The 25,563-nt window shown below is 59.4% G+C and overlaps 2 protein-coding genes across 8 annotated transcripts; one reads left to right on the top strand and one right to left on the bottom strand.

Annotated features, from left to right (window-relative positions):
- The first annotated feature begins 10,326 nt into the window (after window positions 1-10,326).
- Window positions 10,327-17,835, top strand: LOC461044 (solute carrier family 49 member 3). Of its 6 annotated transcripts, none has more exons than XM_016951103.3 (10): window positions 10,327-10,665; window positions 12,968-13,126; window positions 13,359-13,572; window positions 13,755-13,831; window positions 14,810-14,947; window positions 15,067-15,183; window positions 15,905-16,057; window positions 16,299-16,456; window positions 16,774-16,883; window positions 17,328-17,613. In XM_016951103.3, the coding sequence occupies exons 1-10, from the start codon at window positions 10,531-10,533 to the stop codon at window positions 17,519-17,521; spliced, it is 1,455 nt and encodes a 484-aa protein (XP_016806592.1). In that variant the 5' UTR covers window positions 10,327-10,530; the 3' UTR covers window positions 17,522-17,613. The 6 variants fall into 6 exon arrangements, with proteins under 6 accessions (XP_016806592.1, XP_063663920.1, XP_016806593.1 ...); XM_063807850.1 differs by having other exon boundaries at window positions 10,328-10,752; window positions 17,288-17,835; NM_001427971.1 differs by having other exon boundaries at window positions 10,332-10,665; window positions 17,288-17,835.
- On the bottom strand, window positions 17,636-24,169 carry LOC750383 (myosin light chain 5 like). Of its 2 annotated transcripts, XM_024355976.3 has the most exons (8): window positions 24,036-24,168; window positions 22,209-22,316; window positions 21,471-21,578; window positions 21,203-21,278; window positions 19,695-19,799; window positions 19,126-19,204; window positions 18,573-18,621; window positions 17,636-17,771 (listed from the first exon to the last, which is right to left on the bottom strand). In XM_024355976.3, exons 2-8 carry the CDS (start codon window positions 22,209-22,211, stop codon window positions 17,670-17,672), a joined length of 522 nt encoding a protein of 173 aa, XP_024211744.1. In that variant the 5' UTR covers window positions 22,212-22,316; window positions 24,036-24,168; the 3' UTR covers window positions 17,636-17,669. The 2 variants fall into 2 exon arrangements, with proteins under 2 accessions (XP_024211744.1, XP_063665389.1); XM_063809319.1 differs by lacking the exon at window positions 22,209-22,316 and having other exon boundaries at window positions 24,036-24,169.
- Between the last annotated feature and the right edge of the window lie 1,394 nt (window positions 24,170-25,563).

The raw sequence follows: 25,563 nt of genomic DNA, 5'->3' as shown, positions 1-25,563 counted from the left end.
TCACCTGAGGTCAGGAGTTTGAGACCAGCCTGGCCAACATGGTGAAACCCCATCTGTACTAAAAAAAATTAGCTGGGCGTGGTCGTGGGCACCTGGAATCCCAGCTACCCGGGAGGCTGAGGCAGGAGAATTGCTTGAACCCAGGAGGCAGAGGTTGCAGTGAGCCAAGATAGTGCCACGGCACTCCAGCCTGGGCGACAAAGCAAGACTCCGTCTCAAAAAAAAAAAAAAGATTGCCGCCCTCGCTTGCTGCTTGTGCCACCTGCCCACCTCAGGCGCCCTTCAGTCTCCTTCCACTTCTCCCTCCAGACGCCAGGCCCCTCTGGGAGCCGGAAGTGCCCGCAGGTGCCCTGCAGAGGAGGCCTCATGGGAGTTTGTTGGGTGAACGCATCAATGAATGCCTGTTTCAATCAACCAGGTGGAAATCTTGGAAATAAAATTTATAGTCCTGGACACACACGAAAACAAGTCCATGAGGTAATTCACAAACCAGTTGAAGAGCTTGGTGTGGCTGTAAGTGACGCTGCTGAGGACAGGGCGGCAGGGAAGCAGTGGAAGCGCAGGGGAGCCAGGCAGGGCTGAAATCGCAGACGTGATGATCTCACAAGAGCAGAGGAAGAGAGAGTCGTGAGGAGCTTCAGACTTGAGAACTAACCTGACTCTGCAGGCGGAGACGCAAACACCATGCTAGGAACATGCTCGGACGCCTGGTAGGACGCCGGATATGGGGAGGCAGGACACCCACAAAAGAGTCAGAAGAACCAGACCCTGAGCAGCTGGCACATCACCAACAACTGAACCCAAGTATCATTTAACCATCGCCGGAGAAATAATTCCAGCCGTTCATCTGTGTGTGTGTGTGTGTGTGTGTGTGTGTGTGTGTGTAGTTTTTTGTTTTGTTTTGTTTGTTTTCAGACGGAGTCTCGCTCTTGTCCCCCAGGCTTGAGTGCAGTGGCGCCATCTCGGCTCACTGCAACCTCCGCCTCCCGGGCTCAAGTGATTCTCCTGCCTCAGCCTCCTGAGTAGCTGGGATTACAGGCATGCGCCACCATGTCCGGCTAATTTTTTGTATTTTTAGTAGAGACGGGGTTTAATTTTGTATTTTTAATAGAGACGGGGTTTCACCATGTTGGTTGGGCGGGTCTCGAACTCCTGACCTCAGGTGATCCGCCTGCCTCAGCCTCTCAAAGTGCTGGGATTACAGGCGTGAACCACCGCGCCCGGCCTGTGCGTGCGTGTTTTTACACAAAACTAAAACTCAGCAATGACCACCAGAAAGCTGCGTGTGGTGTGGTGAGCAGGGAGCACGCTCTAAAGCCCCGGCCTGCTCAAAAGAGCCTGGAGACACTGCATGGACTTGGCCTATCTTGGAATAATGTGCAGTTAACTGTGTATGTTAAACATCGAATGTCAATGGCCAGGCACGGTGGCTCACGCCTGTAATCCCAGCACTTTGGGACGCTGATGCAGGCGGATCACTTGAGGTCAGGAGTTTTGAGACCTGGCCAACATGGCAAAACCGTCTCTACTAAAAATACAAAAATTAGGCGGACGTGGTGGCACATGCCTATAATCCCAGTTACTTGGGAGGCTGAGGCAGGAGAATCCTTTGAACCCGGGAGGCGGAGATTGCAGTGAGCCGAGGTCGTACCACCGCACTCTAGCCTGGGCGACAGAGGGAGACTCTGTCTCAAACAAACTAACTAACTAACCAATATAGAACACACCGCACAAAGAGCATCCAGTGTGGACTTCAGGATGGACTTCGGTTAAGAAGATCGTGTCGATATCGGTTCATCAATCCTAACAAAAGTACCAAACTCATGCGAGATGTAGATAACAGGGAAGTGGAGTGCAGGGTTTGGGGGAGAGAGGGGTGTATGGGAACGCCGTACTTTCTGATAGATTTTTCTATAAATCTAAAATTGCTCTGAAACATAAAGTCTAATAATTTTAAAAAGCAAATAAATGTAGCCAAAGAGTGCAAAACTAATATTCTGAAAGCTACAACTACAAACCATGACCAAAAGAATCTAAAGAAGGTCTAAGTAAATGGAAAGATGTCCTGCGTCCGCGGTGGGAAGACAATATTGTTAAGGTGTCTCCAACCTAATCATTCAACACAATCCATATCAAAGTCCTAATGAGCTTTTTTCAGTAATTGACAAGCTGATCCTAAAATTTATATGGAAATTCAGGGGACTCAGAATAGCCAAAACAACCTTAAAAAGAACAAAATTGGTTGGGTGCGGTGGCTCACGCCTGTAATCCCACTACTTTCGGAGGCCGAGGCAGGTGGATCACCTGAGGTCAGGAGTTCCAGACCAGCCTGGTCAACATGGTGAAACCCCGTCTCTACTAAAAATACAAATATTAGCCAGACGTGGTGGCAGGCGCCTGTAATCCCAGCTACTCGGGAGGCTGAGGCAGAAGAATCGCTTGAACCCAGGAGGTGGAGGTTGCAGTGAGCTGAGATCGCGCCACTGCACTCCAGCCTGGGCAACAGAACGAGCTCCATCTCAAAAAGAAAAACAAAACAAAAACAAAAAACAAAAATAGATGCTCATTTCCAACATATTCAATAAAAATTTGATAACATACACAAAGTAGTTATGCCACACTATACACAAAATGTTAGATATCAGTCATACCTACAGAGAAATTAGACACATACACTACACACAGCCATGTGCACACACACACACACACGCACAATACCTACCTGCCAAAAGACAGGCAAAAACATTAAATACCCATCTCAAAGTTTTTTTTTTAATTTTATTTTGAGACGGAATCTCGCTCTGTCGCCCAGGCTGGAGTGCAGTGGCGCGATCTCCACTCACACTGCAAGCTCCACCTCCCAGGTTCACGCCATTCTCTTGCTTCAGCCTCCAGAGTAGCTGGGACTACAGGCTAATTTTTTGTATTTTTAGTAGAGATGAGGTTTCACCGTGTTAGCCAGGATGGCCTCGATCTCCTGACCTCGTCATCTGCCTGCCTCAGCCTCCCAAAGTACTGGGATTACAGGCGTGAGCCACCACACCTGGCATTTTTTTTTTTTTTTTTGAGACAGTCTTGCTCTATTGCCCAGGCTGGAGTGCAATGGCACGATCTTGGCTCATGCAACCTCCGCCTCCCAGGTTCAAGCGATTCTCCTGCCTCAGCCTCCCAAGTAGCTGGGATTACAGGTGCCTGCCACCACGCCTGGCTAATTTTTTGTATTTTTAGTAGAGATGGGGTTTCACTGTGTTAGCTAAAATGGTCTTGATCTCCTGACCTCGTGATCCGCCCGCCTCGGCCTCCCAAAGTGCTGGGATTACAGGCGTGAGCCACCGCGCCCAGCCTCCATCTCACAGTCTTAAAGCAGGTTAGACCCTATTGGGAGGCAATTTTCCACACCTCATGTTTCTCCGCGGTCCAGGTCCTCAGAGTCACTGAAACCATGTTAAGAATGTTTGTCCAGGCTGTGCAAGGTGGCTCACGCCTGTAATCCCAGCACTTTGGGAGGCTGAGGCGGGTGGATCACTTGAGGTCAGGAGTTCAAGACCAGCCTCGCCAACATGGTGAAACCCCGTCTCTAGGACAAAGACCTCCTCCACCCCCACAACGCCTCCCACCTACCTCTGTCCCTGGAGAAGGCTTACTTACACACCAGAGAAGAGACCAGGTTTGTCTCTCTGGAAGGGAGGATGAGGAGGCCCCCAGCAGCCACAAAAAGGAAAAAAGAGTTTCAGCCGGGTTCGGTGGCTCACAGCTATAATCCCAGCACTTTGAGAGGCCAAGGCGGGTGGATCACAAGGTCAGGAGTTCGAGACCAGCCTGGCCGACATGGTGAAACCTCATCTCTACTAAAAATACAAAAAATTAGCCTGTAGTCCCAGCTACTCTGGAGGCTGAAGCAAGAGAATGGCTGTACTAATAATACAAAAATTACTGGGTGTAGTGGCACGCGCCTATAATCTCAGCTACTCAGGAGGCTGAGGCAGGAGAATCGCTTGAACCCGGGACGGGGAGGTTGCAGTGAGCCGAGCCTGTGCCATTGCACTCCAGCCTGGGTGACAGAGCAAGACTCCGTCTGAAAAAACAAAAAAGGATAAGAGAGTTTCCTGAACTTGGGGTCCTTCCCCAACATGCACCTGCTGCCTGTCCAAGTTCCACCCACATCGTCCCGTCCACCCACGGGAACGGATGTTTCCCGTGTCCACGTATGTGTGAAACTGGCTGGCTAGCTTGTTAGCTTGTGAGCAGAGCAAAGTCTCAGGCACTTCAGGTCTCTGATTTAACACATGTTCATTTTATAACACACACACACACACACACAAACTCATTTCACACCATGTAGATAAGAAAGTAGATACCTGATCACACAATGTACAAAATATTAGATAACTATTTAAACCCTACACACACACACACACACACATAAAAATTCTTCTTCACCTTCTTTTTTTTTTTTTTTGAGACGAGAGCCTCACTCTGTCACTCAGGCTGGAGTGCAGTGGCAAGATCTCAGTTCACTGCAACCTCCGCCTCCCCAGTTCAAACGATTCTCCTGCCTCAGCCTTGTTTGAAATGCTTGTTCCCCGGTGCTGTAAAGAAATAGCACTTGAACATAAATTTAATTTACTCAACAAGGCCATTTCTTACTTTCTGCAGAAAGGGCACACTCACCAGCAGTTTTGCCGTGAAGGTACAGCGAACAAAGGAGACAGGGTCATTTATAACCTGACGCGTCCCCCCGACTGCTGTGTCTGGTTTCCATTGGCTGGAACGGGACCTCACATTCTGTATTGGTCCCGACTGGCTAGCAACTTAGAACTTTTCAAAAGAGGCAAAGGCAGAGGGGAACAAAGGAAGGAGGAAGTAACTTGTGGAGTGCTGAGAAAGGTAAAAACACCTTCAAATAAGGAAGAGGAACAGGCCGTGACCTAATACTTGCTGGGACCAGTATAAGCATGCCAGGGCAGATATTTAGGCTAACTTGTGGGAGCTAAGAAAAAAAAGTACATTCATTTCTTTATTACGGCTAGCAGATATTTAAGAATGTTAGCACAGGTCTTTGAATAAATTTTGCTTCTAAGAGAAGTTACTATTTATTCCTAATTAGATGGGGAGGAAAGTTTTTGAAGAGGAAGCTCTACTTAACTTTTTACAGCCTCCCAAGTATCTGGGATTACAGGCACGCACCACCCCGCCTGGCTAATTTTTTGTATTTTTAGTGGAGACGGGGTTTCACCATGTTGGTCAGACTGGTCTCGAACTCCTGACCTCAGGTGATCCGCCTGCCTCGGCCTCCCAGAGTGCTGGGATTATAGGCATGAGCCACTGCGCCCAGCCCACAGCTTGGTTTATACATTTTAAATAGGCATGAGACATCGATCAATACATGTAACATGTACATTGGTTCAGTCTGGTAAGGCTGAACAACGTGAGGAGGTGGAGGGCTTCAGGTCACAGGTAGATTTAAAGATTTTCTGATTGGCCATTGGTGAAGGACTTACTATCTAAAGACTTGGAATCAAACAGAAAGGAATCCCTGGGTTAAGATGAGAGGTTGTAGAGAGCAAGGTTTATTGCAGATGAAGCCTCCAGGGAGAAGACTTGGGAGAGAATAGATGGTAAATGCTTATCAGACTCAAGGAGACTGAAGGTCTCTGTGTTGATGTTTGTGAGGCTCCTCCGATTCCCATTTCCCCTCATGGCCTGAAGCAGTTTTTCAGGATAATTTGGAATGTTGTTGGCCAAGGGGAGGGTCCATCCTTTGGTTGGGGGCTTAGAATTTTAATTTTCATTTACATACAAATGAGAACACTAGGTCCTTCCACGGCTTATACCAAATCCTCTGTGAAGGAGAGACAGAGGGGGCCCCCTAGACTCCAGATTAAAGGGGCCCCGACTTCGGGGCTCACGGGAGCCTCCACGCTGGACGGGGAGGGGAGGAGGAGGACACGGAGGGCTCCTCTCTGGCAGGTCCGACTGGAGTGGCATGTGGCCTGGACATGGCCAGAGCCCTCCCTCATCTAAGTAAATAGACAGGCTCATGTTCCCTCTGTGGCCTGGACGTGGCCAGAGCCCTCCCTCATCTAAGTAAATAGACAGGCTCACATTCCCTCTGTGGCCTGGACGTGGCCAGGGCCCTCCCTTGTCTAAGTAAATAGGCTCATGTTCCCTCTGTGGCCTGGACATGGCCAGAGCCCTCCCTCATCTAAGTAAATAGACAGGCTCACGTTCCCTCTGTGGCCTGGACGTGGCCAGGGCCCTCCCTTGTCTAAGTAAATAGACAGGCTCATGTTCCCGTGCACATCTCTGTAAAAGGATGGGCCTTCCACATGCTTGACGATGCATTCACGTTGTCACTCTGGGGCAGCCTGTGCATCCGGGTCTGGCTGTGCTGACTCAGTCCCGGCCACGGGCGCTGTCCCGCATGGGCTATCAGCAGCTGGGCCCTGGAGGGAGGCGCAGAGATGGGTGGGAGTGATGGCATGCAGGTGCGTGGAGATGGGGCACATGGAACCAGACGGGTCAAGGAGGCTCCACACAGGAAGTGGGCACCCCGCGGAAGAACCTGTCTGGCAGGCCCGGGGCGGTGGAGGGACCCACAGCAGAGAGGCCATGCGTCCCACGGTTTCTGTTTTTACCCTGGAGCTGTGCTGGGCAGTCCTTCCCCCAGGGCTTCGGGGTGGGCAGACGGCTCCTGCCCTCACATTGCTGAGGTTCTCTGGGAGGAGCAGATAAAAACCACTCAGAGGAGCAGCAGGACAGGCAGGCCGTCTCAGCGCAGCAGGTGAGGTTTCCTCCCTGACAGGCTGGAAAAGGCGGCCTGCCTCCTCCTTCAGCCTTGGCAGAGCAACTGTTTCCAGTGGCTTGATTTTGAACAAGATACTGTTTAGGAAAGACACATTAGCCCGCAATTAACGAATGCTAGGCTGGGATGCTGACAGAAGTTTATGTTGGGTTAAAAGAAGAGAGATAACAGCATTGAAATGCAAATTTAGCCATAACTGTGTATGTTAAGGATTATTTAAATAAGCTTTTGAAGATCCTTTTCTTTTCTCTTTTTTTTTTCTTTTGAGACGGCGTCTCGCTCTGTCGCCCAGGCTGGAGTGCAGTGGTGCCATCTCAGGTCACTGCAACCTCCACCTCCCTGGTTCAAGCAATTCTCCTGCCTCAGCCTTCCGAGTAGCTGGGACTACAGGCACCCAAGACCATGCCCAGCTAATTTTTTCTGTATTTTTAGTAGAGACGGGGCTTCACCATGTTGGCCAGGATGGTCTCGAACTCCTGACCTCAGGTAATTTGCCCGCCTTGGCCTCTCAAAGTGCTGGGATGACAGGCGTGAGCTACCGAACCTGACCAGAGATCCTTTTGGAAAGCAAGACGCTCGGTGCCTTTGTCTGGAGGTCACCATCTAAACGTACACAGGCAATTCTGGGCTCGGGGTGAGGATCCCAGGATGGTGCTGTACCCGGATCCAAAACTCGGGCAGCTTAGGTGAGTGTGCTGAAGGTGCTTGTGGAGAAATTTAAGCAAAACTGTTTCATTAGATGCAAGAGTGGAAAAAGTCATTGTTTCCAAATAAGTGGACTTATACTATGCGATTTTTTAAAAAATAAAATTTTTTTTTTTTTTTTTTAGACGGAGTCTCGCTCTGTTGCCCAGGCTGGAGTGCAGTGGCGCGATCTCGGCTCACTGCAAGCTCCGCCTCCCAGGTTCATGCCATTCTCCTGCCTCAGCCTCCCGAGTAGCTGGGACTACAGGCGCCCGCCGCCACGCCTGGCTAATTTTTGTATTTTTAGTAGAGACAGGGTTTCATCATTTTGGCCAGGCTGGTCTCAAACTCCTGACCTCAAGTGATCCGCCTGCCTTGGCCTCCCAAAATGCTGGGATTACAGGCGTGAGCCACCGCACCCAGCCGATTTAGAAAGTTTATTTTGCCAAGGTTAAGGACATGCCTGTGACATAGCCTCAGGCAGTCCTGATGGCACGTGCTCAAGGTGGTTGGGGCACAGCTTGTTTTTTTTTTTCTTGTTTTATTTTTGGTTTTTTTTGGGACAGAGTCTCCCTCTGTTGCCCATGCTGGAGTGCAGTGGCACGATCTCAGCTCACTGCAACCTCTGCCTCCCCGGTTTAATCAATTCCCACCTTATATAGCCTCCTGAGTAGCTGGGATTACAGGCATGCACCATCATGTCCGGCTAATCTGTTGCATTTTTAGTGAAGACGGTTTTACCATATTGGCCAGGCTGGTTTTGAACTCCCGACCTCAGGTAATCCACCCACCTTGGCCTCCCAAAGTGCTGGGATTATAGATGTGAGCCACCTCGCCCAGCCATGGTGTGTAATTTTTTTTTTTTTTTTTTGAGACAGAGTCTCACTCTGTTGCCCAGGCTGGAGTGCAGTGGCATGATCTCAGCTCACTGCAACCTCTGCTTCCCGGGGTCGAGATTCTCCTACCTCAGCCTCCCAAATAGCTGGGACTACAGGTGCGTATCACCACACCTGGCTAATTTTTGTATTTTTACTAGAGACGGGGTTTCACCATGTTGGCCAGGCTGGTCTTGAACTCCTGACCTTGTGATCCACCTGCCTTGGCCTCCCAAAGTGTTGGGATTACAGGCGTGAGCCACCGCACCCGGCCCATGGTTTGTAATTTTTAGCATGCAAGTTCTGTAGATGGTTTGCTAAGTTTATACCAAAGTATTTAATTTTCCTTGGAGTAATTATGAATGTCTTTAACTTTGGTTTTCATGTTTCTTGTTGGTATACATCAATGCAAGCGATTGTTGTGTGCTGATCTTGCATTCTGCAATGTTGCTGAGCTCACCTGCTCAACCCAAGAGTTCCGACATGTAGGGAGGAGGAGCCCCTCAACAATGCACGCTCAACGGAGACTGAACAATGGAGGTAGCTACAGTGGCTGCCCCGTTTCATGGTGACACCCCTCGACAATGCATGCTCAACAGAGACTGAACGATGGAGGTAGCTACTGTGGCTGCCCCATTTCATGGTGACAGGCTCAGACACCACCTGTCAGAGGCAGTGCTCCACAATAGTGAGGTCCCTCAACAGGGAAGCCTGCACTGCAACTCCCCCTCTGCCAGGTGGGGTTAGGGGATGTTGAAGGCCCTAGGCCAACATTGGCACTGGACTATGGAGGAAGGTTGTGAGGGGCTGGGCCCTCAGGGCAGGGCGAGCAAGAGGTGAGGAGAAGGAGAACAGAAGGAACTGGTGGGGGAATGGGGAACAAAGATGAGGGGGGAGGCTAGACGGCGGGGAAGGCAGAGGAGATAAAGAGAGTGAGGACCACAGGGCTCCATCACACGTCTCAGAGAATGGAACTCCCTTGGGGCCCACCCATCTCAGGACACCCCGGGTGAGCTCCATTTTCTCTTTGTTACTGGATGAGACTCTACAAAAAAAAAAAAAAATCCCAAAGTGGAGAGCTCTATCTGAGACACACACACAATCCCTGCAGAAGACTGCACAGTGAAAGCTGGGGCCTCATGATTAGCCTGTTCAGACTCAGCTGTGGACCATGGACAGGCCCTGGCAAAGGAGATGAATGTTTAAGACAAAAACCAGGAATAATATTGTGAGTGTCAGAAAACGGGGATGGCTTCAAGGGTCAAGAGAGACTCCCTGTTTGGGGGAAGTCCTGTTTGCACGTCTGACCAGGCCACCCTCCACCCCCACCCCTATGCTGGCCTCAGCAACAGGGCCTGGAGCCTCTTGGGCTCCCCAGGGTGGGCCAGGCACAGTTGTGGGATCAGCAGGTTCTTGCAGAAAAGACTAAGCCGAAACTCCCTCCTCTGCCTTCCAACACACAGGCCTCTCCATCCTAAACAAACAGAAACCTGTGCCTACTCCTCGGAGAGCCGTGTCCTCCGTTGTAAAATGCAGGTAACAATCCGGTGCGTGTGTGGCGGACTGCCTACCCCAGGGTGGGGCCCACAGGCCTTTCTGGCCTTCCCTCCAGCCTTGGCCTGCAGCCCCTCGCCCCTCCTACCCCATGCCTGCTTCCCGCAGGGGCTCTAGAGGGACTGGTCTGATTTGAGGCTCTGCGCAAAGCGAGCCCAGCCTCTTCTTCCAGGCTGGCCTCTGGCCCCTCCCTGTGGCTGGCTTGAACCTCAGGAACTTGGGGTCCACAGCCCCCTTCAGGAAATGCAGAGCTTCTGCTGGGCAGAGTGACTTCCAGGCCGCCTTTCCTGCGCCCACCCCGAGAAGCACACAGGCTGTGACCGGGGCCCTTTCCAGAAGGGACATTCGGTTTTTGTGGCAGGGACTTCCAGCCTGAGGCCGAAGGAGGAGGGTCCAACTTCACCTTTGCCCGCCCTTCCCCCGCTTTTTTGGGTCTCCTTTAACTGGGACGGGGCGGGACCCTCCTCCGTAGTCCTTGGGGCGGAACTGGCCCCCCGTGGCCCGGCCCGGCCCGGCCCCACCTCCGCCCGCAGGCGGTCCCGGCCCACGCGGGAAGGTCCTTAAGCCCGGGCGGCCGGCGGGACCGGCGGAGACCCGTGGAGGCCGCGGACGATGGCGGGGCCGACGGAGGCCGAGACGGGGTTGGCCGAGCCCCGGGCCCTGTGCGCGCAGCTGGGCCACCGCACCTACGCGCGCCGCTGGGTGTTCCTGCTCGCGATCAGCCTGCTCAACTGCTCCAACGCCACGGTAGGGGCAGGGGCGGGGACAGGTGGCTCCGGGACCCTCAGTCCCTCGGACCAGCCGGGTTTTGTTTTCCTGTGGCCACAGCCCGAGGTGCCAGGTGCTGGCTGGGGGCGGGGGGTGCCTTCTGCGGGTGGCTAGGGATTGCGGGCACTGGGGGCACTGTCTGTCCTGGAGGTGGCTGGGCCCAGGGCACAGAGCAGGGCTGGGTGCCCAGGGGGATCTGCCAGTCACGGAGTCCCAGCCCTTCCCAGCCTTCAGTGGCTCCAGCCTGGGTCCCTCTTCCCCAGCCAGTCACATACAGGTGGCCCTGCGTTGGCCCTCTCTCCTTCCACGCCTCCCAGCCCCAGGACAGCAGGCACACAGCAGGGGCGCGCTTGGAGCCGCCCTCCCCTCCACCTGACTCTGAGTGAGGGGCAGCTCCGGGGCTGGGCTGGGTTCCGTCCTGCCCCCACCCCCTTCAGGTGCTGCACGCGGCAGCCTTTCCCGCCCTGTGTGTCCTCATCAGCCATCCCCCGGAGCCTCAGGAACTGGTCAGGCAGTATCTGGCCAACGTGCAATGAACAGCTAGAGTTGGCAGCAGGACCCACAGCTCAGGAAGGCGCCAGGTCACGGGGATGGTCAGGAAGCTCGGGGGCAGGGGCAGGAGTCACTCTTAGGCCTGGGTCAGGGCTCTTCCAGGTGGACCCCGGGGCCTCTCCCCTCCTCCTTTGCTGGCTGGGTATGGAGGGCCAGCCTCTGGCCGAGACAGGCCCGGGATCTGCTGGATGGGCCCAGGGGCTGCCTGCTGCCCACAATGCTGGCACGAGCCGTAACTCACTGCTGTGGCTTGGCGTCCTGGCCCACCGTGTCCAGGCACTGGGGAAGCCATAACTGGCTTTGGGTGGAGTGTCTGAGGGTGCAGGGCTGGTTTCATGGTCCAAGAGTCAGTGGGTGTCGTAGGTGTAGGGCATTCCTTGGACAGTCAAGGGCCTCCTACTGCAGTTTTTCACCGTTTTATTAATATCCACGAGTCATCATGGAGCACACAGAAATCTCACCCTGACACCAAGAGTCGTCATGGTCTCTGCCTGGGTCACCACAGTGAGCCGTAAGCACCACGTTCACTCCAGCCAAGTGCCCTTGAGGCTGGAGGTTACTCATCTGCAGCCAGTGACCAGGGATCCCGGGTTCCAACCAGCAGCATGAGGGGCAGGCGGAGCAGAGCTTGGGTCAACACCCACCCCGGAAGGCAGCCCAGTGCTCTGGATGAGACTCAAAGGACCCAAGGGGGCGAGCGCAGGCAGGGTCGAGGCTGGGAGATGAGGAAGGGAGTCAGACAGATCGTCCTCCCACGTTGCCCCGCACGCTTCAGACGCATCTCTGCTCAGTGAGTCAGCTGTGGGCCCCACTCAGGCCCCCGAGGAACCAGGACAGGGCTGAGGCTGGAGCAGCCAGCTCGGCTCCGCAGGGCGGGCTTTCTCTCCCGGGCTCGGCCAGGCAGGCACCAGCTGGGCCTGGGGAGCTTGTTCTGTGCCTGGCCCCGTCCTGCAGAAAAAGGAAGACAAGGCGGCTGTTGCCCAAGCTCCCTGTCCTGTCCCGTGGGCTGAGTCAGACCTTGTCCGGGCGGAGCCTGGGTCTGGCTGCTGTGTCCGAGGGTGTGGCCTGGAGCTCAGTTGACTCATGGAAGTTGACCTTGAGTGACACGGCCTCCTGCCTCCCGGAGTGAGCCCCGGTGACCTGCCCCACTTTCGCCTCCCTCAGGGATGAGCCAGTCTCACCTCTCCTAGGAGGCCTTCCCCTCGGCCGCAGCGTGCACTTGTGCTGTGTGCTGGACGTCTGTGGGGTGAAGAGCTCTAACACTTGATAATGCCTGCGGCTGGGGAATGGTGCCCGCTCTGGCAACATTCTGCCCAAACACCTGGGCCCTGCAGGAGGGAAGGTCAGGCTGGCCTTGGGTGGGGCCGGCCTGCAGTCCCAGAGGTTCTAGCTGAGACCCCGTCACACCCACCTTTCCCTGCCTTGGAGCGCCAGGTCTGGTCTGGGCAGGGCTCGTGGTCCTGTGGGCTCTGGCCAGGTCCTTGGCCTCAGTGTCTGCCCCTCAGGCTGGTCCCCGGTCAGGGCATGCTCTCTGACCCTGCGCTGGGTGCCCGCCCTCGGGGGAGGCAGGGTGGCGCTCTCCTTGGGCAGGAAGGCCCCATGTCCAGCTCGCTGTGTCCCCTCGGCCTCACGGGGCTGCTGGCACTCTGACCCCCTCGGGCTGGCTGGGGCCACAGCAGGTAGGTCCGGGGTCTGTGGCCCTGCGCTGACTCCCGCCTGGCCCCTGCAGCTGTGGCTCAGCTTTGCACCTGTGGCTGACGTCATTGCTGAGGACTTGGTCCTGTCCATGGAGCAGATCAACTGGCTGTCACTGGTCTACCTCGTGGTATCCACCCCATTTGGCGTGGTGGCCATCTGGATCCTGGACTCCGTCGGGCTCCGTGCGGCGGTGAGTCAGACCCCACACCATGGCCCGCTCCGGGACAGTGCAGGGGCCCCCGCATTTGGGTAGGAGAGTCAAGGCCTCCTCCCCAGACCGGGGCCCACCAGTCCCAACAGCTGGGGACCCCGGCAGAGCCGTCGAGGTAGCGGCAGTGGGAGGTCCAGGTGCTCGGGGGACGGGGCGGGCACTTGGGCTGGTGGCAGCGTTCCTGACCCGGTCCCCGACCCCCTCCTCACAGACCATCCTGGGCGCATGGCTGAACTTTGCCGGGAGTGTGCTACGCATGGTGCCCTGCATGGTTGTTGGGACCCAAAACCCATTTGCCTTCCTCATGGGTGGCCAGAGCCTCTGTGCCCTTGCCCAGAGCCTGGTCATCTTCTCTCCGGCCAAGCTGGCTGCCTTGTGGTTCCCAGAGCACCAGCGAGCCACGGCCAACATGCTCGCCACCATGTGTGAGTTCCGGGGAGGGAGGCCGCCTGCCTGGGCTCACCTCAGGGTCCACACAGATACTCGGCTCCCCGGGCTCTCTGGCCAGGGTGGAGGAGCTGGGGCCCAGAAGGTTCTGCCTGTGGGCTGGCGATGAAGCCAGGCCACAGCCGAGCTGACACGTTTCTCTGTGCATCCGCCCACCCAGCGAACCCCCTGGGCGTCCTTGTGGCCAACGTGCTGTCCCCTGTGCTGGTCAAGAAGGGTGAGGACATTCCGTTAATGGTGAGGGGTCATGAGGCGCCCGTGCCTGGTCTGTGTGGTGTGTGCGCATGCACGTCTGTGTGTTCCTGAGCCCAAGTGTGTCCGTGTTCCTATGCCCGTGTGTGATTCCCGTCCCCCGCCCCGCCACCCGAGAAGGAGTCTCAGCCTGTCGCTCAGGCTGAATTGCAGTGGCGCGATCTCGGCTCACTGCAACCTCCACCTACTGGGTTTAAGCAATTCCCCTGCCTCATCTTCCTGAGTAGCTGGGACTACAGGCGTGCGCCACCATGCTTGGCTAATTTTTTTTTTTTTGTATTTTTGGTAGAGTTGGGGTTTCACCATGTTGGCCAGGCTGGTCTCGAACTCCTGACCTCATGATCCGTCTACCTCGGCTTCCCAAAGTGGTGGGAATACAGGCGTGAGCCACCGCGCCCGGCCAGTGTGTGATGTTTCTATGCCTGCCTGTGTGTATTGAGTGCGTGTGGTGTGTGCGGTGCGTGTCTCTGTTCCTGTGCCCATGTGTGTTGTGTGGTGTGTGCATATGTGTCTGTGTGTCTGTGCACATGTGTGGTGTGTACCTGTGTGTGCTCGTGCATGTGTATCGGGTGCGTGTGGTGTGTCTGTGCTTGGGGGTATGTACTGAGCGTGAGTGTGTATGCACGTGTGCCTCTGCACCCACCTGTGTCTGTGTGTTGAGCCCTATCATGGGCTGTGCAGCTGGCAGTGAGATGTAAGTCTGGAGCCTGGGGGTGCTGGGCTAACGTCAGCCAGGAGGGTGTCACTGGTGAGGGATGCGTTGACAGCCAGGGGTCCCCATGAGCCCCTGGAGCAGGCCCCTCCCAGCCTGGGCCTCGCAGAGGGCAGCTGCAGACCAGAGGTTGGGAGGCAGCCGGTGGTGGGGCAGGAGGAGCTGGGAGGTGGCGCCTGGGACAGGCAGGGCTGCGGCGTGTGTGGGTGCCAGTCTGTGTGGTCTCCTTGTGCACACACACCCCTCCCCAGCTCGGTGTCTATACCATCCCTGCTGGCGTCGTCTGCCTGCTGTCCACCATCTGCCTGTGGGAGAGTGTGCCCCCCACCCCGCCCTCTGCCGGGGCCGCCAGCTCCACCTCAGAGAAGTTCCTGGATGGGCTCAAGCTGGTCAGTGCCGTGGGATCCCCGGGGTAGGGTGGATTTGGGGGTGGGGGCAAGAGGCTGAGGAGGCGACGGGTTTGGGAAGGGCCCCCGGGCTCCGGGGCTGAGATGCTCTTTCCCCGCAGCTCGTGTGGAACAAGGCCTATGTCATCCTGGCTGTGTGCTTGGGGGGAATGATCGGGATCTCTGCCAGCTTCTCAGCCCTCCTGGAGCAGATCCTCTGTGCAAGCGGCCACTCCAGTGTGAGCCTGGCCCCACCCCTGGGGACCCTGCCTCTGTCACCCGCCCCATATGGCCATGGAGTCACCGCCGCCTCCAGGGTGCCCAGTGTCCGACCCTGGCGGGGGCCACATTGACACCCTTCTGTGCTGTGGGCCCTCCCGAGATGCCCTGTGTGACATTATGTCCACAGGCAGTGGAGGTGGTGGGCACAGCTGCAGTGGGGTGGGGCAGCTGTGGGACGGAGCGGAGGGACTGACGGTGCCCTGTGGATGGGAAGGTGGGGCCCCCAGGGCTCCCAATGCCCCTTCCCAGCATGGCCCCGCCCCTGTGGGTCTGCAGGACAGCGCCACCTTCTGGTATCCAGACGTGCAGCGGGGAGGGCCTTGCTCTGCTCACGTATCTCCGAGCTGGCCCTCTGCCCTCTGCCTTCTGGGATCAGTGCTCAGTGTAGGATTGGGGGCATGTTTCCACCTTTGCCAGGGCCACAGGTACCACGGCCCTGTGGGGCCTCTGTGGAGACAGGCTCTTCCCTTTAGCGATTGCTTTGCTCTGGGGTGGGGTGGGAAACACAAGGCAGGAAACCCTACCCCGCAGGCAGCCAGCGGTGCGTCTGGAAGCTGTGTTGCTATGCCTGGGCCTTGGGCACAGCACACGGCCCTACACTGAGCCCCCTGCCCTGACGGCATGCACCTAGGATAATGGTGGCCTCTTGGGGCCCTGGCCTCTTCTCGCCTCCTCCAGGGGTTTTCCGGCCTCTGTGGCGCTCTCTTCATCACGTTTGGGATCCTGGGGGCACTGGCTCTCGGCCCCTATGTGGACCGGACCAAGCACTTCACTGAGGCCACCAAGATTGGCCTGTGCCTGTTCTCTCTGGCCTGCGTGCCCTTTGCCCTGGTGAGGATCTCCTCAAGCCAAGACTGCCCTGTGGGGGTGGGTGGGTGGTGAGGCCCGGAGAGGGCAGTTGGCGGCTTGGCTGGAACAGAGGTCTGGACTGTCTCATGCCCAGCCTCTGCCAGCCAGGGTGGCCCCGGGGTGGGATGGGTTCTCCTGCCCCGTGCCCCATGTCCCGTGAAGCCAGGTCCAGTTCTGACTGCCACCCCCTCCACCTGTCTGCCTGCCGTTCCGCTGCTCCCAGGTGTCCCAGCTGCAGGGACAGACCCTTGCCCTGGCCGCCACCTGCTCGCTGCTTGGGCTGTTTGGCTTCTCGGTGGGCCCCGTGGCCATGGAGTTGGCGGTCGAGTGTTCCTTCCCCGTGGGGGAGGGGGCTGCCACAGGCGTGATCTTTGTGCTGGGGTGAGTGTCCATCTGCCCCTGCTGCAACCCGAGATACTCCCCTTGCTCCACCCCTACACCCCTGGGGTTGCACCATGTGGTCCAGGCCCCTTTTCGGGGAGGTGGGGAACCTGCCTGCTCTGGCAAGGGCTGAGCAGGTTCTGAGCACCTGCTGTGTGCAGGCCGGGCCGGCTGATAGGGCCCATGACCGAGGCTGCGTGCTGCCTTCGGGAGGGTGGTGGCACAAGGGACAGCACCGATGTCAACACTTCCCAAGGTGGCACCTGGCTCCGAGGGGGTGGGCAGTGCAGCGGGGGCTGAGGGCCACGTGTGTCCAGGCAGGCCGAGGGAATACTCATCATGCTGGCAATGACGGCACTGACTGTGCGACGATCGGAGCCGTCCTTCTCCACCTGCCAGCAGGGGGAGGATCCACTTGACTGGACAGGTGAGCCTCACATGGGGAGTCCCCGGGGAACAGGACAGGTGAGCCCCATGTGAAGATTCCCTGGGAGCGGGACAGGTGAACCCTATGTGGGGAGCCCTAAACAGTAGGACAGGTGAGCACCACGCAGGGAGTCCCCGGGCAATAGGACAGGTGAGCCAGGACAGGTGTGGCCGAGATCAGAGGTGGGGCTGGCACACCCATATCCCAGACCCCATGCTAGTGACCTCTCTCAGGACCTGGGTCTGCAAACACCCCCTCAGGGCTGTCAAGAGCTGCGAGTGGGCTCTCCGTCTGGGGTCACTCTGTGGTCAAGGGTAGTGGGGTCACCATAGGCCAGCATTGGGCTCTGCCCATCTGTGGCCCCTGGGCTTGGCTGTGGGGACAGCTGTGCTATGTGTCCCCAGTGTCTCTGCTGCTGATGGCCGGTCTGTGCACCCTCTTCAGCTGCATCCTGGCGCTCTTCTTCCACACCCCATACCGGCGCCTGCAGGCCGAGTCTGGGGAGCCCCCCTCCACCGGTAACGCCGTGGGCGGCGCAGACTCAGGGCCGGGTGTGGACCGAGGGGGAGCGGGAAGGGCTGGGGTCCTGGGGCCCAGCACGGCGACTCCGGAGTGCACGGCGAGGGGGGCCTCGCTAGAGGACCCCAGAGGGCCCGGGAGCCTCCACCCAGCCTGCCACCGAGAGACTCCCCGTGCGCAAGGCCCAGCAGCCACCGACGCGCCCTCCCGCCCCGGCAGACTCGCAGGCAGGGTCCAAGCGTCCAGGTTTATTGACCCGGCCGGGCCTCACTCCTCCTTCTCCTCCCCGTGGGTGATCACGTAGCTGAGCGCCTTGTAGTCCAGGTTGCCCGCCGCATCGATGGAGGCGAACTGGAACATCTGGTCCACCTGCGGGCGGGGGCGAAAGGGCTCCCTGCGGGCTCCGGGAGCGAATTACAAGCGCGGACCTGCAGCGGCCCCGGGTGTGGTTTCTGCGCCGCGGGAGGGGGAGCGGGGAGGGGCCCGGGTGCGGGGTGAGGGCGGCGCCGGAGGGGGCGGGGCGGCGCCGGAGGGGGCGGGGCGGCGCCGGAGGGGGCGGGGCGGCGCCGGAGGGGGCGGGGCGGCGCCGGAGGGGGCGGGGCGGCGCCGGAGGGGGCGGGGCGGCGCCGGAGGGGGCGGGGCGGCGCCGGAGGGGGCGGGGCGGCGCCGGAGGGGGCGGGGCGGCGCCGGAGGGGGCGGGGCGGCGGCGGCTGCAGCCACAGTCTGGGCGCACGTGTCGGGCTCGGCCCTTCAGCAGCGTCGGGGAGGACCGTGTGGGGTCTGGGGGAGGTGCGGGGGTCCTGGGGGGTGGCCGGGCATTAGTCTCGCCCTCTGGGGCTGGGGCTGGGAGCGGCGCGTCGGGGGTGGGGGGCGGCTCCGGACCGCACAGCTGTGAGTCCCGCCCCTCCGGCTGGGACAGACGCTCAGGCCGCGGAGGGGTCTCCAGCCGCTGATCTAACGGAGGGGAGGGGTCTCCAACCGCTGACCTGATCCCTCTGAGCCAGTTCCGTCCCTCAGACGGGCACTTCGGGAGCCCCCCGGGGGCCTGTTCTGTCCTGGGTCCTAACCGCGGCGCTGCAGCCCCTCGGGCTCCGCGTCCCCCTCCACCCAGCTGACCCCGGGAGCCCCGCCCTCCCCTCGTGGGCTTGGCAGGGGAGCCGCGGGCCAGACCTCTTCCGCCGTCATCTTGTCAGCCTGGGACATCAGCAGACGCTTGATGCTGAGGACGAGGAAAGGGGTCAGCGCGGGCTGAGGCGGGGGCGCAGGAGCCTTCTCGGTGGGGCTCAGGTGCTCCAGGAGCCCCAGGTTGTACTCGCTCACTGCACTCCCGCCCTTCCCGCTGGAGTGTGGCCCTGGGGCAGGTCCCTTCCCAACACACACTCAGGGGCCATCACTTCTGGGGGAGCTGCTGATGGGGACAGAGCCGGAAGGAGGTTACAGGCCAGCGCCTGGTACTTTCCCCGGTGCCTAGCAGGAGCTGAAGATGGAGGAGTGGGCTGAGGGGAAGCCGCCCCACCCCCGCCGGGCACAGGCGCTGGTCCCTGTGTGAGCAGGGCTGGCCTTCCACTCAGCTGGGATCCTGGGTTCGCTCCTCATGGCCCTGAAGCTGGTCGGAGGTGGGGAGGTGGGCATGGCATCTGGTGGCTGACTGTCCCTTTTGGGACAGGATGAGATCACTGGGGTTCCCCGGAAGCCGGGCCGCCCTGGCCGCCCGGGCACTCACTACTCCTTGTTGATTTTCCCTTTCCCGTCCGGGTCCAGCATCTTGAAGGCGTTAAGAATGGTTTCCTCGGCGTCGGTACCTGCCACAAAGGCACCTTCAGCCCAGGGCCGTCAGGGTGGCAGTCCTGTGGCTGCCAAGGACAGATGGCAGGAGGGGAGACCCCTGCCCCAAGCAGAGGGAGACTCCAAGCCTCTGCCCACAAGGTGGCCTCTGCCTGAAGGCCTTCTCCTTTCCTGAGCCCCAAGGAGGCCTTGTCGGGCACTCCTGCCCTGGGGTGTAGTGAGTTTTGGGGTGCCCAGGGTCAGCCCAGGCCTGGAGCTGGGGGTGAGTGCTGCATGAGTGAGGGACAGAGGTGTCGACGGTGGGTCACACAGCACGTGGGGCAGGAGGGCGGGCCTGAGCACATGGCTCTGGGGTGGCTGATGGGGCCCCACAGTTGTTGGCTCCCAGAGTGCCAGGCCCTAGGGCTTCTCCAGAGATTGGAAAAGAGAGATTTTTACGTGAAATGTCCGGATCTCTAACTGTCAGGAATTAGCTAGGAGGGCCAGGCCTGCCCCACCGGTGCTCACCGCTCAGCTTCTCCCCAAACAGGTTCAGAAACATGGTGAAGTTGATGGGCCCCGAGGCCTCTTTGAGCATGGCGTCCAGCTCGTCGTCCTTGACGTTGGTCTTGCCTGTTACAGACATGGGGGCGTCACAGGGCAGGGCTTGTTGCCTGCCCTGTGCCACCAGCAGGTGACCCCAGCACAGGGCCAGGCAGGCAGATGGGAGGGGTGGGGAGGGAGCGGGAAGGAGGCGCTTGGCCCAGGCACGTGGGGCAGTGGGTGCATCTGGCTGGCTGTGTCCACCTCACCCCAAACCGTGAGCCCCAGGACTAAGTGCTGAGGGAGAGGGAGGTGACACAGAGCCTGGGAAGGTGCTGGGATCTGCTGTTCTTAATTCTGGGCATAAGCAGGGCCGAGAGGAAGGTGGGTCACTTGCGACCCTCCCACCCCAAGGAGAAATCACTCCCCAGCTCCCAGGGCAGGACCGAAGCCCCCTGCCCTCCTGCCTCAGGTCAGAGGCAGCTGCTGGGAACAGAATGTGCCGCAGGGAGGACTGAAGCTGGGGAGGGCAGTGTGCCCCACCACACTCGGGCTGTGCTGCAGAGGCTGGGCAGGGTCTCCACGCCCTCTGTCAGCTCTGTGGTCCTGCCTGGGGGCAAGCCGCCTGCCTGCCTGTGGCGTCCTACCAGAGAGTCAGCCCCTCCCTGGAGCCTGCTGCCTCAAAGCCCACTCTGAGTTTCCAGGCTTGGGCTGTCCCACCCACCCTGTCTCACCCTGGGACGCTCTCTGCCAGCTCTGATGGAACCAAGGGCGGCCAGGGGCATCGCCTCGCAGCTTCAGGGCTCTGAGTTTCCAGGCTTGGGGTGTCCCACCCACCCTGTCTCACCCTGGGACGCTCTCTGCCAGCTCTGATGGAACCAAGGGCGGCCAGGGGCATCGCCTCGCAGCTTCAGGGCTCTGAGTTTCCAGGCTTGGGCTGTCCCACCCACCCTGTCTCACCCTGGGACGCTCTCTGCCAGCTCTGATGGAACCAAGGGCGGCCAGGGGCATCGCCTCGCAGCTTCAGGGCTCTGAGTTTCCAGGCTTGGGCTGTCCCACCCACCCTGTCTCACCCTGGGACGCTCTCTGCCAGCTCTGATGGAACCAAGGGCGGCCAGGGGCATCGCCTCGCAGCTTCAGGGCTCTGAGTTTCCAGGCTTGGGCTGTCCCACCCACCCTGTCTCACCCTGGGACGCTCTCTGCCAGCTCTGATGGAACCAAGGGCGGCCAGGGGCATCGCCTCGCAGCTTCAGGGCTCTGAGTTTCCAGGCTTGGGCTGTCCCACCCACCCTGTCTCACCCTGGGACGCTCTCTGCCAGCTCTGATGGAACCAAGGGCGGCCAGGGCCATCGCCTCGCAGCTTCAGGGCCATTGGTGGGCCTCTGAGGCGCGGGCCCTGGCTCCATTCGAGGAGGGGCCGCGGCGTCTGGAGCTGGAGGACCTCTGTGTTCGCCTCCTCCAAGGGCTCTGAGGTGTTCTGCCTGGGTACCTACCCAGGGAGGCATAGGTGTCCTTCAGGTCCTCCTTGTCAATGAAGCCATCTCGGTTCTGATCCATGAGTGTGAATGCCTGGGGACCAAGGTCAGGGCTGCTGTGCTGCCAACCTGGCTGGGCTCTGCCCCGCCCCCTGCTCCTGGTTCCTCAGCACCCCTGACTGAGGATAGGCTCCCACTCCTGCTGGCCCTGGAGCCAGCCCACATGGGGTCTTCCCAGCACAGGCTCCTGGGGGTGGGGGCTCCCAGTGAAGCAGGAAAGTCTCACCTCCTTGAACTCCTGGATCTGAGTCTGCTCAAAGTTGGAGAAGACATTGGATGAAGCTCTCTGGGCCCGGAGGGCACCCCCTTCCTTCTTCTTGGTCTTCCTGCTGGCCTGTGGTGGGAGCACCATGGCTGAGGGTCCTGGGCTGGCTGAGGAAACCCTCCAGGGCACCCAGAGTTTTGAGAGACTTAACTCAGATGAAGGGTGGACCTCAGCCCTTGGGGCTGGAGGGGCCCAGGCAGCTGAGGAGCATGCCAGCCTCAGGCCTGGGTAGCTGGGGTTGGGGGCAGGACGGCTGCAGGTGTCTGGCTTCAGCACAGGGACTGGGGGAGGGACAGTGGCTTCCAGAAGGCCCACAGAGCACAGTGGTCAGGGATTGCGGTCCAGCAGGAGCCAGCTTGGCCTCTGAAGGCTTGAGGGGCAAGTGGACTCTGGGTGGGCTTGTTCTGGGTACCGGGATTTTGTGAAAGCCAGGAACCCCCTCATCCTGCTCCGGACTCTCACCAGGAGAGCAGCGTGAGGCATGTACCTCCCACCACACAGCACAGCCCACACCCGCAAGGTCACACACATGCACATATACACGCTCATGCACACACATATGCAGGCACAGCACACGCCCACACCTGCACTCACACGCATGCACAGACACGCCCACGCTCTTGTCTGTGTGCATGTACACATGCACGGCACAGCTCACACCCACACGCCTGCCCCAGGCATGCACGGCGGCCTGCTCACCATGCCTGCTTCTGCCTGCTTTGATGCGTCTGCCCAGGGCCCCAGGTCTTGCCCATCTTAAGCTCCTGCTTGGTCCCCCAGGACAGTTCAGACTCCGGCTGCCACTCCCTAGAAGGACAGGCTTGGGGCTACCCCAGGGGACTGGACAACTGCAGAGTGAGCTTTGGCAGCCTGGCAGTGACTCACACCCTTGGCCTGCCCCACCCCGCAAGGCCCCCAGCCTCCCCAGATACCTCTGGCCAGGACTACCTCCCATCCACCTGTCCCCGACCCCCGGGGAGGCTTTGTTCTCCCAAGGATTCTGTGTGTCACCAGGGCCACCTGTACACGCTCTTGGCTGGGGGCCTGGGCACCCTGGAACTGCAGGAGCCAGAGGAAGGGGCACTTTTTCTAGATTTACACAAAGCTGCTGTGGGTGACTGCAGCTGGTCACCGGGCTTCTGCCAAGCACACGCTGTCTGTCAGGGGTGTCCACGCCCCTCCCTGCCTTGGTGACAGAAAAGTCAGTCCATAGCCTTGGCCCTGGGACCACCCCGTCTGACCTCATGGCTGGGAGCTCCTTGCCTGGCCCATGGGTGATGACATTTCTGGGTTGGAGGAGCCATGGAGATGGCCACGTTGCTCAGATGGGCTAGGAGGGGGACTCTAGGGCCCTGAGCCTGGTCTTCCCCACTATACCATGGCCTCAGGCACAGAGTCTGGGGTAGGGACCTGGCCCAGGGTCTGTTGGTGGTGTCAGACATCAGAGGCCACCACAGAGTCAGCATCCAGATGCCCTGGTTCAAGGGGTGGGAGGAGGGTCTGCAGGCCAAGCAGGATCAAGGAGGAGGCCTACAGGCTGAGTGGAGAACAAGCTTTTGGAGCCCCCCAGGCCTGCGTCTGCGTGGGAGGCAGCAGGTAATAGGACCCAGGGCACCTGCCCCTCGGTGCTGCAGGGGCAGTGGTGGGAGTGACTATATGCAGCCACAACCGCAGGTGGGATCCCTGGGGGCGCCACCGTGTCTGTAAGGCTAAAAAGACAGGTGCCACTTGCATGTCTCTTGAGCAGAAGTCCTACCCCCCGAGGGACACATGGTCACAGTTGGCGTCCCCTGAGATGCTGCCTGGTGCCATCCCCAGGTCCAGCGGCCTCTATGAAGCACTGACTCCTGAGGTTGAGGACCCTGGAGGCATGACCTGCCCAGGAGGGACCTGGGGCCGACTGCAAGGTGTCAGGTGATCAGATGTGGAACCCTGGGGCTGGGAGCAAGGGCCAGGGCATCCCCTGCTGCCAGTCCAGTGGGGTCTGGGTGTGATCCTGAAGGGGCACTGCTGGGCTGCAGGAGTGGGGAGAACCACACCGAGGGGGGAAGCATGGTTGGGAGGCCCCCCGAGGCCACCGGGAATGTGAGAAGGGCTGCAGAGCCCCCTGCAGAGGGTTCCCAGGCCACTGGAGTCTGAGCACAGTGCTAAAGATAGCAGCAAGCCTGAGCCGGGGGAGTATCGGCTTCTGCACCCACAGCTGACCTGACAGCTGCAGAGGCCCCTGCGGGCGGTGTGCTGAGCCAGGTGGGACCCCTCCCACCACTAAGCTCTCAGGAAAGGCCTTGAGCAAAGGCAAGTCTCCATCGGCTTCAGGGGGTTTTCCCCAGGCCGTGTGTGTTTGCCCGCATGTTTTCTCCGCTGGTGCCCTGCCCCGCCCCGCCCCACCTCTGGTGGAAGCTACTGGTATGTCCCCCTCACCCCCTACCTTGGGCCCCAGAGACACTTATTTTTGATTCTGGAAGCAGGAGTTGCTGAGGAGTCTGGTTTATTTTAAACTCCAGTGAAGGGAAAACCCATTGTCACCTGAGGCCGTCTGCCCTGGCGGAAGCGGGGGCTTGCCGAGGGCGAAGATGGTTCTGTGCCTTGTGGATCCAGTGTGCACCTGCGGCTTCCTCAGCGAGCAGTAGACACGGGGAGGGCTGGAGTTTGCTTCTGGCCCCCTGAGGACAGGGTTCAGGCAGAGGTCTCAGGCAGGAGTCTTCAGGGACTGCCAGCCAACCTCACAGAAGCTGGAGAAAAGATCAGGTGGCCCTACAGCAAGTACCTAACCTTTCTGGCGCCTGGGACAGGTTTCACGGAGGACAATTTTTCCGTGTTGGGGAGGAAGGTTTCGGGATGAAACTATTCCACCTCAGTTCATCAGGCATTAGATTCTCACCAGAGCGCAATCCAGATCCAAGTGCGCAGCTCACACTAGGGTTCACGCTCCTATGGGAATCTGATGCCCAGGCTGATCTGAAAGTGGGTGGAGCTCGGGCGATCATGCTCCCTCAATGCTCCCTCACCTCGTCCTGTGCTGCCCGGTTCCTAACGGGCCACAAGCTGGTACTGGTCCTGGGGGTTGGGGACCCCTGCCCTATAGGACTGGCCTTGGTATACCCAGCTCAGGAAACAGAGCCCAGTGACTTCCTAGTTTCTCAGCCAGAGAGGCCCAGGCCCTGGACCCCAGAGCAAGCCAGGAGAGGGGGCAGAGGCGACTTAGGCCCGGACAGGCAGCCCAGGCCGCCAGGATCATGGGTCCTCCCCATGCTTGCTTCAAGAGTCCTGGAGTTTGTGATGCTGCACCTTAGCGAGGCCCGAGCCATAGTTCTCCAGTTGCTTCTGCCTGTAGCAGTGCAGGGCCAGGAGGGGACACAGGAGGCCTTGCGTCACTACTGCATGGGGCCAAAGGGGGCCCGAGGGTGGCCCAGCACGGGCAGCATGGCTGCCGCCAGGAAGACCCAGAACGTGGGCGGGGGGGCCAGGCTCCTGCCTAGACTCCAAGCCTGGCGTCCATGGGGCTGGCGGGTCAGCACTTCGGGCACAGCGGGGAGGCTGCATAGGCACCGCAGGCCCCATCTCTGGGCAGCTGTGGGAGACACACAGCTACCGGGAGGTGGACAGAGGCCAGCAAAGACTAGTGTGGGGCTCAGTGGTCCCCAGGCCTGGGCCGGGGCGGGCCCTTGGAGCCGTGGAGTCCTGAGGGCTGGAGTCGGGGTACCCAGGGAGCAGCCTCTGTTGGGGGCTGGTCTTCCCAAGAAGATCCCAGCCCCTCCTCGGGACAGAAGTGATGGGGCATCCTGGGGTAAGAAAGCTCCAGCTCCGGGATGAAGGGCGCCCGGTGCTCCCAGGCAGAGCAGCCGCAGGAAGAGGGGCCTGGAAGCCATGCTCCCGCGGGCCGCGGAATCCAACGCGGCCCGGCCGGCGACAGACACTACTGCCTTGTAGGAGAAGGACCTGACCGGGGAGCCACCTGCACTCGGCTCACACTCCGCCCCCAGGTCCCTGCCCAGGCCACCCTAGGGTGGGCGCGGTCCGCGGGGCTGGGCCCGCCCGAGCCGCCCTGACCTCA

Source organism: Pan troglodytes, chromosome 3, assembly GCF_028858775.2.
Source record: "Pan troglodytes isolate AG18354 chromosome 3, NHGRI_mPanTro3-v2.0_pri, whole genome shotgun sequence".
Lineage (NCBI taxonomy): Eukaryota > Metazoa > Chordata > Mammalia > Primates > Hominidae > Pan > Pan troglodytes.
The sequence above is the reverse complement of the archived record's forward strand: the minus strand, read 5'-3'. Positions and strand labels throughout refer to the sequence as shown.